The sequence below is a fragment of the Ictidomys tridecemlineatus genome, chromosome 16 (genome assembly GCF_052094955.1).
Source record: "Ictidomys tridecemlineatus isolate mIctTri1 chromosome 16, mIctTri1.hap1, whole genome shotgun sequence".
Lineage (NCBI taxonomy): Eukaryota > Metazoa > Chordata > Mammalia > Rodentia > Sciuridae > Ictidomys > Ictidomys tridecemlineatus.
Genome location: NC_135492.1, coordinates 52,691,410 through 52,703,970, shown reverse-complemented (window position 1 = coordinate 52,703,970; position 12,561 = coordinate 52,691,410). Strand labels below are relative to the sequence as shown.

At 44.8% G+C, this 12,561-nt stretch overlaps 1 protein-coding gene across 6 annotated transcripts in view; it reads right to left on the bottom strand.

The window, feature by feature from the left end:
• Positions 1-5,169: 5,169 nt before the first annotated feature.
• The window catches only part of Foxp1 (forkhead box P1), a 516,185-nt gene continuing 508,793 nt past the window's right edge, over positions 5,170-12,561 (bottom strand). For all 6 annotated transcript variants that reach the window (XM_078033591.1, XM_078033596.1, XM_078033595.1 and 3 more), the window contains one exon: positions 5,170-8,314. In XM_078033591.1, coding sequence (XP_077889717.1) covers positions 8,170-8,314 — 145 coding nt within the window. In that variant the 3' untranslated portion in view covers positions 5,170-8,169. The remainder of the gene's footprint in view (positions 8,315-12,561) is intronic.

The window sequence follows — 12,561 nt, the reverse complement described above, 5'->3', positions numbered from 1 at the left end:
AGGGGGAATATGTTATTAAAATTTTAGAACTGTAAAATAAGAAGGAACTCTTTTCATCATTTAAATGTCCTGAATTAACAGAGGAAGCAGAGGACCAGGGAAAGGAAGCCAGCCTGCCTAGGGTCCGGGAAGGGTCTCGTGTTCCGATTTGCTAGCATTTGATATCAGAGTGGGCTTGGCATGCTCTGCGTCAAGGGTCCCCAGATCCCGACACTGCACCACTTCAGTGAGTCAGTGGACAAATCAGCGGCCGGGTGGGTGGAAGGGCGCTATGCCATACTTTTGATAGAATTTTAATTTCTGGATTAGATACCTGATGCACAGACCTGCTCTCTAGATTTTTTCTTTCCATCTGTGGAGTCCTAAGGCAACAAGCCTGAGTCAAAAGTAAATTATTAGTAAACATTTGAAAGTGAGAAACAAATTAATCGCGGAACACTTAGCTCCTTCTTTCAAAAGCACACTTGAAAATTGCTAAGACTTTATTCTGTGAGAATGCTTGAATCTCTCCCTAAATCATAACACGGGTAAACTTACCGAAATATTTTTACAATTTTATTAGAGGTTTTAATTCATTGCTTTATCTATCTCTGTTAGACTGCAAAATAGCTTTAAATATTCAAGTGGTAATTAATGAATCTTTTATGTTGCAAATCAAACATTTTCATCTGTGTGCTGATGGAGCAGCAGCCAGGAAGGATTTAAAGGGTAATTGTTTCTGCCTCTGCCACACTATTGACCAGCACTGGCCTTGTTTTGGGCGTGGTCTGTGACCATGGCCAAGCGGGCCAGCGCTCAGCGAGGACGATGCCTGCTCTTTCTGGAGTTCAGGTTTTCTTGACATGTGTCTTGCCAGAGACATTCCCAGCTAGATGGAAAGTCTTTGTGGAATTTTTGCTTGAGTGCAAAATAATAGAAAGCATGTGTATGTTTAAAAAGGATCAGCTTAATGGCAAATGAGCACCGACTTACGTTAATATTCTATTACAGTAAAAACTCCTCTTTAATAAATTTTCTCCAGGCTTTTTTCCTCCCAGAATCTCAGACTTTTCTAAGTGGCATGCCAACCCCAAGAAAGTACATACGATACGTTTGATTTACGTTAAGTCAATAGCATGCGCAAGCCATTTGAAATTGCATTTTAAGAAACATAAACCAGAGGAAACCCATATAGCACCAAATACTGACAAGGGCAAAATGTGTTGGCTTTTCAGAGGCTCAAATGCCTTGTAAATATTATTCTATTTAGAAGATATTTTAAAAATGTGGAGGTTCATGTCAAATGGCCAACATAGCCAGTCTGCAATCCTGGAGTAGCTCAGGGCTTCCAATCCAGCTGTGCGAAGGCCCTCACAGGAGGAAGCAGCTCTGCTTTCCTCTCCTGCCCACTGTGGCAAGTGGGAGGTGGAGCCGCCCGAGAACCTTCACAAAGGGAATGACACATTCTTGATCAGAGGCCACACCGCCACCCCGTGTTGTTCTATAGCCCTAATTAATACTGGACTTGGTGACATTTATGTATCAGAGCAAACAGGAAACAATTTATGTCACCTAAAGCTTTTTAACAAATCGATGCAACTATTTGTAATTGCTTGTTTCACAAGATTAAAAGTGCCAAGGCCTGATCTTGGCCCACGGATTTGTGGTCATCGCGACCTGTGCTTCCGTTGTTTTTTTTTTTTTTTTTTTTTTTTTTTAAAGAGCATTGGTGATCAGCACTGACTTCCATCAAGTGATCCATATTGCTAATATTTCTGGAATTTTAATATTTCTGTAGTTAGAATTTATAGCTGATCAAATGTGGTTACCTAAATTGCTGTTGCTGGTAGACAGTTTAACTGTCTTTATTAATTACAGTATAATTTAATGTTTGAGTACCGGCACTTGTGTTGGTCATTTTTACAGCTCGAGCAGTTATCTGCCTTATGACGAACCATTTTAGCATTTTCAATGGAAATTTGCTAATATGATGAGTGATAAAAATGTCACACGCTGGTAAATAATGATTATTGCTTTGGCTGAAATTAATTCTTGAAAGGCCGGTTACCTTCATATTATAACTTGAATCGTGTCTTTCCCTCCCTATATTCTTGGTACATCCCCTCCCCCGACACACCAACAAAAGGCTATTGATAACGTTGGGTGAATATATATGTTTTGATATTCAGCACCGAATGTGACTTTATAACTAGTGGAAATATGATGACATAGGGTTTTTTTTTTAAATAAAATACTGTTTAAAGATAAATAATTAGGTTATATGTAAAGTGATGGTTCTCTAATGCAAATATTGTTCCAGAATTAAAACAGTGTTTTTGTATTTAATTTCTCTCCAGTGTGAATTCTCTGTTAGGCCTTTCATAAATCAGTACCTTAAGGATTGAGACCAAGTTCACTGTATTTGAATAAAGAATACTTCTGACTTAACTACAATGAAAATATGAATTGTGACTGCAAGTCTGCATATACATATGTAATATAATCAAGACATGTAGTCAAGAATGGCTAATAGTTTTTGTTATCTTTTTTGGTGGGGGACTACAGTATTAGAAAACTGCTTGCGTTGTGTAAAATTAGCCTTCAGAGTCATGCTCTTTATATATAAAGTTCCCCATTTAAAAGGGGAATCAATTCTGGGGTCTGCCACCTTGTTGATCGGAGTGGCAAGTCTGGAGTGTGCCAGAGTTCCTGCTTCAGGTCGGTCCTGAAATACCAGGAAAGCACAGGGCGTCCTCGGCTAGCCTCACCAATGCGTCCTCTCAGGGGATTTCAGGGGACCCTGGTACTGTGTTCTTAGAAGCCAGGAGAGGTTTAGGTGTCCTGCTAGTCACTGCACTAGAGGTTTCCAGAGTATGGCGTAACTGTCAGTGAAGGGAGAATGTTCACCTGCAACCTAGCAGCAAATTCTATTTGTTTAAAAAAAAAAAAAAAAAGCATTCAGAACTTTCCTTCGGGCTTCTCAGAACAATGCTGGGCAAGAACACTGTCTGCCAGCATCTGTGGGCGCTTCACCACACGGATACGGCAACGATGCGAGTCGTCGCATGTGCTCGAAACCACACGTTATGGGTTCTGTGTTCTGACGGCTCGGCGGCTTCAAGCGCCGTCTTCAATGTACTGGCAATTTAACCTGTGCCGGAAGATGATTCTGGGATCCATTAATACTTCCCATGTATACATGAGAGAATGACACTAAAGAGAAACTGCACAATTTTTAAACATAGTGAATTTTTTTTAAATGACAAAAAAGTCAGGTAGTTTTTCTGGGACATTTTGGTTCCTGAGTTGTTTTCTGCACTGAACATGGCTATCCAGCGCACTTTGGATAGAATATTTTTATAGAATCATTTGTTCTAATCTAAGCATTTATCATTATATGCAAAAAGATTTCTTGATGAGAATATTATAGACGGTGCATGTTTTTGACATTAGCATTTTATTTGGATGACTAATCTTGCAGATGTGAAATTTTAATGAATTATTCATGAAATTGCTTTCCTCTGAAATTTTAGTTTGCTCTTAATGCTAGTTATTAAACATTTTGTTTTTCTTTATAAAATTTGATGAAGAGAAATAGGAGTGTGCTTCCTCAGGAGACAGCCCTTGTCGGTGCTCCTTCCCAATCCTCCCAGTGCATGCTTTCCTTGGAAATCTCATCCTCCAAAAGGGCTTCTGCTTGGCTCGTGGTGCAGCTTGTAGAGAAGCCCGACGGTGACTTGGCTCTGAGGCAGCTGGCTGAGGAGCCCCAGCCTGTGCCTCGCACACAGCACCAGGGCTCAGGGAACAAAGTAGGCCGGGGCAACGTTGAGCACCAGTGTGAACAACCAGCGTCTTTATTGCATTTGAGAACGCTATCGTGTCAGTCGTCAGTACTGACTACACCACATTTTTTTTTATTGTCTGTAGCCACAGACATGGAATGATGGAATTACACTTGATGTCAAGGAATGAGTTTCTTTTATGCCTTATCAAAACAAAACAAAGCAGCTCTAGTGACTGGCGGCACGAACACATGGATCACCACGCTCAAGTCTGGACCACGCTGTGGCCACCACGGCCGCCCGCAGGGAGCAGGGTGACATGAGCTGCCAGGCCCACGGGATGCCTGGAGGGCTATAGACCTCCTCCTCTGGATAAAAGGGTGAAACCGACTTGCTAAACATTCAGAATGTCAGGAGGGGATGCCAGGAACCCAAAGGCACCGCACAGATGGAGGGTGGTCATGAGCACAGCCCATGAGCCCTGCAGGCAGCTCAGCTGGGATGGGTGGGAAAGGGGCAAATATGCATGAAGTCGCCTTGTTTTTATGACTTAAAAAAGAGAAAAATCTAGTGATTTACGTCACATTTTAGGTTAAGAATCCATGTTTTTCTTTATTAGGTCTGAGGGGACACTGGGAGCATCCTTTTAGGACAGTTGGAAGGGTCGGCGGTCACTCTTAATGCATAACCTCTTTCTTTTCTTTGCTGGTCCAGTCTGGCAGCCTCGCTCGTCCTACAGGGACAGACTCTAGGGACAGTAGGGTGAGTCCGCATTCCTGACACTGCCTTTGTCTGACACATGGGACCCCCTCCCTAATGTATGCCTTTCTCTGAGGAGAGGAAAAAAAAAAAAGTAACAAACTGTCTTTACATCTTGGCACCTTGTAAAGTTTTTCTTTTTTTATACAAAACTTCAAATATCTCCAACACTCCCCATTATGAATCACTACTTCACTGATAAACTTTGAAAGTGTGACCCTAGAATTTCATCATGCAAAATATTTACTGCAGCAGGAGAAAACATTTTTAAACAACATTTTTTTTTTCTTTTTTCAAATGTATGAACTTGTTTTAAGACAGCCAGGAAGGCAGTGGCAGGATAAAACACAAGGGACAGGAATGTATCAAAAAACAGATTAAAACACACACCCACGCACACACGAACCTGTACAAAATGCTCCAATCGATGATAACGGGAAAAAAAATCCATCAACTATGTTACAATTTAAAAGCAAAAAAAAAAAAAAAAAAAAAAAAAGTTTCTCCCTCCCATGTCAGAAAACGTCATCCAATATTCTCAAAGCAAAGGAAGTACAGCATGTTCTGCAATTCCATTACATACAGCAGTTTTTTTTCCCCCAAGGATGTTTTTGTTGTTAATATAAAGCAGTTGCACAAAAAGCAAAGGTGTTTTGACAAACAGGTGTATGCATTTATTCCTTTTTAGGAACAATATCTAAAAAAAGAACCGCCCTCTGCCCTCCCCCAAAAAAGACAAAGATTCACACAGACACATTGGGATTTATGTACAACATAATAAGCCCCATCCTAAGGAAGCGACCGGAACCCCCATGGGATACAGAATCGGAACTGTAGAAATCATAGTGACATTTGCTTGCTGTGAAGCCTGAGAATTGCTTTTTCAGTTGGTTCTTCTGCAAGGCTATGATACCTGCAAAGATATGTAAAATCTAATTTTTCTTTTTTTTTTTTCTTTTTTTGCTACAGTCTTTAGACTAAGCATGCAAGACATACAACTAGGTGCAACTGAGTGAAATGTATTTTTTAAGTTTTCATCATTCCTAAGGTTTGGACTGAGGTATGCGTACTAACAGTCTCTCATGCTGTTACCGTTACTCGTGTCTAGCTACACATGCTGAGAATGAGCTAATCTACCAGATTTTTATCCTCTTTTGAATACCACCCTAACCAGCAACCACTCCGTTTAGAAGCATGGGGCCCTTCCCGGGACCCCCTGGCTACTGCCTGCACATCACGAAGCTGCCTGGAGAAGTGGGGGAGCCGTGAGGGACCACAGACTGCCCTTCAAATAGAAAGCAGAGTGACGCTTCCAAGGTCATTGCCAAAGACGTTTTTGTACCAAGCTTATGAGTGGACAGGAGTGTTACTTTTTTTTTTTTTTCCATTTTAGTAAGTGAAAAATGTTGTCCAAAGTCTATTCCAAAAAGATAAATAATATAAAGACAAATTGGAGGATCTATGCCAAAATAAACCAAAATTAATGCAGTGATCACAGCACAGTTCTTAAACAAAAATGGCATGTAATCTCACTAAATAACAACAAAAATATTCTAGAAATGCTATCATGTGGTCTAGGTTCAATTGCAGATGCTTTTCGGTTCTTTCTGGTTTTCAGCTTAACTGTCTCCTCTATTGGACATGCTCGCTTCCGGTGGCAACGCTCACAGCTCTTTGAGATGGGACTTCGTTCCTTCTGTAGCAACTATAATACTGTGTCCTATTTTCATCTTCAGTAGCCCCATAATTTTTCTTAATAAGGATGAGTTTTGGTCTCTGTAGAGGTACAAGAAGAAGAAAAAAAGAAAAACTAGAAAAAAGTAACAACTTTGGTTCCTTTACCTACTTGGTCTTCTAAATCTGCTCTATGGCCAACTTTCTCAGGTTAGCAATAGCCTGTATCTTTTATCATTTGCTTCTAAATCCTTTCACCTCCCTTGATCAACAATAAGAGGATATTTGGCTTCATCAGATAAAGCATAAAACAGAGAACATAATTTACCTTTGTGTAATATCTTTGGTAATTTTAGAAATAAAAGGTACAAAGAATATAAATTAAGCTCCAAAAGGCTCTCAAACTAAAAACAAAAGCTACAGTTCTAGATAAATACATGTCAGGGAAATGGGTGCAGACGGAGGTGTGGCCGGGCTGGAGGACCGAGACCGTGGCACTGTGAACGCCCGGTGCGGCTCCCCGGAAGCCCAGGGCCTGCAGGACCTGGTCTACCTGATGTCTTCTGTCGGACAGTGATGGTGACACACCAGTCGCGCACCTCCCTGACACACACTTCGGCATTTGCTGAACTGGGTCCTCATTAACACCCTCAACAAGAGCGACCTGAAGTCTAATTTGCATTTAAACAGAATAGTGCCACCAGGCAGCTCCAATGATCCAGCCTCCGCACTGCCCCCCTCCAACAAAGTTGCTTTGGGGGAGCTGGCCTCTGGTCACTTTGTAGTCAAGGCAGCACACGGTGGTCATCCCAGCAAGGAGCCCCAGACCCTGACCCCGTGGTCATGGAGAGAGAGCCATTCCCATCCACGAGGTCAGCCTAATCATCACCGTCTCCCTGCCTGTGTTCTTGTGCTGGTGCAGTGCTGTGGCATTTATTCAGAATGATGCTTCTTATTTTCAAAAAAAAAAAAAAAAAAAAAAGGAATTCTGAACAACCCCTCACCACCCCAATACTGCTCTGTGGAATGAGTCTGCATTGTTCTGAGTGTGTCTCTATTTTTTTTCTGTCATTCATTCTCTTTCTGGCAGGACGTCCCATCTGTGTGACGGGACCTTCATGTGTAGAGTTGCAGCATTTGGGACCTTTTTGAAAAAAGACCAAAACGGAATGTTTTCTGACTTCAGAGAAACGTGGTGGCGTCTGTAGGAAAATGGAATGAGTGACAGAAAACTACGAACGAGAAATGACATTCAGCTCTGTGTAATAAAAAATACCTATCAACATTCATCACAAGGTACAGAAAACTTTAAGCCTCCAAGAGGCCGTGGGCCCAAGTGGAGGCCTGAGGTCAGAACTTAAAATGGTAAAGTAGAAGGAAAAAAAAAAAAAAGCAATACATTAAAAAGTTTGGGATAATTTTAACCCCGCCCCCCAATACACACACAAAGGCCTTCCCCATCCCAACTGGAAGCAAAAAAAAAAAAAAAAAAAAAACAACAAAGGCGTAAAGGCAGTGATATCAACATGCGGTACTGTGCAACAGGTCGTCCACTGGAGTCCTTGATCCTGGCAGAGGCGTGGTCTGCAGCTCAGGTGCGCAAGCTCAGTCGGCGTCCTCAGTGTCCAATGCCGGCAGGACTGCAGTTCAAAGTCTGCTGCTAAAAGTGAATCTCAGTTTAGCAAATTTACAACACTGATGTTGACTGTGAAGAGAGGAAAATCCCAAGTACCAAACGAGTCCATCCAACGCACAGAGTACAAATTCCTTTTTTCAACAAAAAGTAGAAAAATCAAAAATACTCCCAAATGGGATTCTTGATGGCACTAAGAGTTAACACGTTTCAGAGTTGCCAAAGTGTAGTGAGGCTCCTCCAGCCTGTTCGGCCAACGCAGAGCCACTGCACTGCAAACTTTGGACATGTTTTTGTTTCTCGTCTCTGATCTTCCCTCTCGGACTGGCCCCGCCCAGGTGTTCACTCCATGTCCTCATTGACCGGTTCGTCTTCATAATCTCTGTCATGGTCAAAATCTGGACTGTGGTTGGCTGTTGTCACCAAGGACAGAGGCCCTTCAGCTTCCTCGGGATCGAGGGGCTCTTCTTTGACGTGCACAGGATGCCTGGGGAAATAAAGAGAGGGTCAGAGGGCACCTGGGGCCTGGCGCACCCTGACCCCACACTGTCCCACATGGGAGCTTTGTGCCGCTCAGGGGCCCCATGTGGCAAGCTGTTCTGTGGTGCCGCTCTGGCACAGCTGGTCTCAGACCGGGGGCTTGTGTCCTGCTCTATCTCTCAGTCCCAAGGACCTTATTAGAATGTAGCAATGAGTCAGGTGGTCTGGGGGCAGGCCTGAGACTCTGTATTTCTAATGTCCCCCAGCCCGAGTGACCGACAATGGGCCCGCGTGGGCCCGGGGTGGAGGTGGGGGAACACCACCATTCAAATCATTCCCTAAAATGGGAATCTATAACAGCGATGGTTTGTGGGGACCAGAGCGCAGGAGATGGGGCTAATCGTGGCTTGCTGTGTACTCTGCTAGTTAACATGCAGAACCTGTGAAAGAACTCTCCAGAGGACGACCCCAAGCAAGGTCCTATCATTAATCAACTTCAAGGAAACACAGCACAGAGACACCATGATACATGCTTGAAACTCCAAATTAATGCATATTTTTACAAACTGTCAATAAGGCAAGAAAAGCCCTGCCAGGAAACACAAACGGAGAGGAGAAGTCTCGCTCCACACAACAGTACGATAAGGAAGCGGGCCACAATCAGAGTAGTGCTGTCAGCCATAAACAAGGCGAAACATGCAGCCCTGCTGGTAGCGGCCACGGGCCTCGATGTGATCTGCCAGCTTTCTCATTATGGACCAGAGCTTGGTTCACCCGAAGGGGACTGGGGTGATCACACAAAGCCACTCTGATAACAATTGAGAAGTGTTGTTCGTAAATCATATTTACAACAGATCCTTTGCAAATACAAATTACGTTCTGTTGCTGGGCTTTTGATATGTAAAAGAACCATTCAAGTTAAAAAAAATAAAATAAAACCTCCCCTCTCTGGGACTGGCTGCAGAAGGGAGGATTTTTGTTTTAATTGACGTTATCAAGTATTAGTAAGGAGAGGTGGTGCTGGGATGGTTGGCTCCCTAAATAATTGATGCAGTGTGCAACAAAGGCCCCAGAACCATTTAAAAACAAACAGAGGTGTGCTTGGGACTGCCCTGGAAGACGCAGCCTTCAGAATCAATCTGCTCTGAAATCAGCATGGCATACAGAGAGGTTGGGGGACAAGATGTCAGATAAATAGCTTTAAAAGACCCTGCCAAAATGAAACGAGGCTTAAGTGTTGCCATAGTGCATTTTACGTGTCTTGGTTTTTAGGAGGACGACTCCTTGTCTGCGTAGGACACAGGCCTTACGGTATAATGTGCACGGCCGAAAATGCAGGGTTCCCAGCTCAAAAATCAAGGATTTCAAGGGACACTCAGGGCACTGAACCAAGCGTCTGCCTGGTGGGATTCCCTGTATTGTCCCGCTGAGAATCCAGTACACTGATGGATGTCCTTAGCTGGACCCTACTCAAGGTCCATTTTGGCTGCCTGGGCCTCGAAGACACTGCAGGAGCACTGTGACTTTGGCTAGCTTTTCAGCCACGGTTGTTAAGGCTACCTGAGGCCGACTCTAGGCCCTCCCTGTTTGCATAAAAAAAGTCACCATTTTTATCCATTAATCTCTCTACTTCTGTTGGTTTAGCTCCTTGGGATAAATTTCTAAGAATGGAATTGTTGGAGCAAAGGCTAAAACATCTCTATGGCTCCTGTGATATCAATTTCCAAAGGGGCTAAGCCCATCGAGACTCCATCTCGTCAGGATCGAGCATCATGTTTAAAAGCTGGTCTGCGGCATGGTGGGTGGGGGTCCAGCGCAGGCCCCCTCAAGCTGTGCGCCGCAGCGGGCTGACGACAGTGCAGGCTTCCGTTCCGCATCTTCACTGTGGAGACCCGAGACCTCCTCCTTGGAGCCTGCCTCTCGGCAGCGTCCCCTGGACGAGGCTTGTTAGCCCTGGACTGGGCTGCAAACGTCACAGTCCAGACTTACCGTAAAAGATTTGTAGTAGGAAAAATGTATCAGAAATATTAATCTTCTTGAGTTTATAAAGCAGAATCTGATGATGTCACAGAAAACTTTGGGTTGGGGGTGAGGAAAGGAACCGTGGGAGCCTTCCTGGGGGTCTTGCCTTGTCGCTATAGACTTCCACAGAAGATTTGCAAAGCTCAGACAGCGAAAAGTCCCCACAAAATAGCTCACAGAATCAGAGAATACAGTTTCCCCCGAGTTCAGTGTTTACTTCCCCGGAGACAGGGCATCCCTGCTGGTTCTACCCGAGTCGCACACAGCAGCTCTGCGGCAAATGTTGACCACCAGGCCCACTGTGAGATGGCCTGACTCCAACCAGGTTAGATACAGGGCTTCTTGGAACTGGTAGGCGCTGGCTACAGCGCTCTTGAACAGAAACGCAGAGGGTAGAGATTTCCAGGTACCAGGCCTCACACTGGGGCCCGCGTGTCCTCTGGAGCAGGTGTGCACCTTCAGCATCTTCTTCCATTGAAAGGTGAAGTGCAGGTGCAAACCTGGGCTTTCTCTTCCATCTGAGCAATTCCTTTGTGCCTCCACTCTGGGACATGGCTGGCTGGTGTTCAGGCACTGTGATCTGGTGGGGACACAGGGCACAACCCAATTCTGCTTTGCAGCTTCTTTACTTCCTCTGAGGATAAGAGTATAATGCCCTACCATCCACAGGCTCATGACTGCTTTCAACAAAGAGATGAAATGTGGTGGACCGTGGGAAGGATGAGAAGAAAGGGGTCTGTTTCAACACCAGGCATCGGCTGGACTGCTGTCCCCACAAGGTCCTCTAAGCCTTGCCGTAAAGTTGATGACTTGATTTATTCCAGTAGACTGGAACAGTTACAAAAAACAATTCGCCTCAGTGCAGGGTAATGCACATTGGGCAAGAGTAAAAACACGTCACTATGGGATTCTCTTAATGGGAACAAGAGGGTCCCACAGAGTACCCAGGGCAGGGACGGTACAGGACCTACTGCTGACTCAGGCACACCCAGCGAATGCAGGCACCTGAGATCTGAGCAACACCTCTTCCTACGGAGCTTGGATTGTTTCCAAGCAGTTGAAACCTTTGTTTCACAAAAGTTGTGCTGACTGGGGAAACGTGGTTGTTGGCAGTACTGGGGTTAACTCGGAGTTGCTTGATCTTGCGTGACGGGGAGCACCATTCTCAGCCCAGCCTGGGAAGCATCATCAGATCTCTTTCTTTGCACTGAGTTACAGGAATGTTTATGAACTAAACCTTGGAGTTTGTGCAGATGTTGAGAAACAGCAGGTTCAGAGTTTTTGTTCTAGTGGGCATTTCTTGAGGTAGCTTGTACGCCAATTTATAATTGCTCTGAATTTCTTAATATTGCATAAACCCTCCTGTCGTGACTGAAAGATGAAGACGAGTGTGGTAACAATCGACTCAAACAGCAGGCTGCTCTAGAAGGGCGAAGGGCGGCCGTGTGAGGGACCAACTTTCCTCAGACACTGCGCAGCGGGTGGGAAGAACTGCTCCTGTTGCTGCCCAGCCTTGCCAGAGCACTTTGGGCACGGAATGCAAACGCTAGGACACTACATTTCTGACCCCCAAGTCCTGCAGTTACCTTGGCAGAGGGCACTGACGCTGGTCATTAGATGCCAGTTCCTTCTGTTGCTAACTGCTACAGGTCACAACTTTTCTCCTGTCACTCAAACCATCTTAAAATACAATATTGGTCAGTAAATCATGGATGTGTGGGCAGATGGCCCATTCTGAAGCTCCAGCCACCTGAAGTCATGTGGTTTCGTTTCTCTGGTTTAGAACTCTCCCCACTCAGCCCCCCACCCCTGGGGACAGCAGAGCCCCTGGGTGGCTTGGGCCTGTTGCCGTTCCCATTCAGCGTGGCCCCCGGTCACGTGTGCACTCATTACCCTCCGTCTGCTGCTGCAATGCTCCTATTAATTTTCCTTTTGATATTTTAAGAGCAATCTATAAATCATGCCGCCTTTCATTTGTGCCATCATTAATGCTCGGTAATAGGGCTGCGGCGTCACGTTTGCCGTTCCAGTTCTCACCCAACCAAGTAAACCACCTCTCTCCTCTCCGTTAGGTCCAGGGCTCCACCTGAACAGCGTCTCAACGGACGGCCAGATGCGCACCACGTGCCCCATGTACTGCTGCGTGCAGCGGCAACCGTGTTTACAGGGATGGCAGCAGCTCTTCTAGGAACACAGTTGTCTACCTGGGTTCCGGACACTGTTGGACAGGTA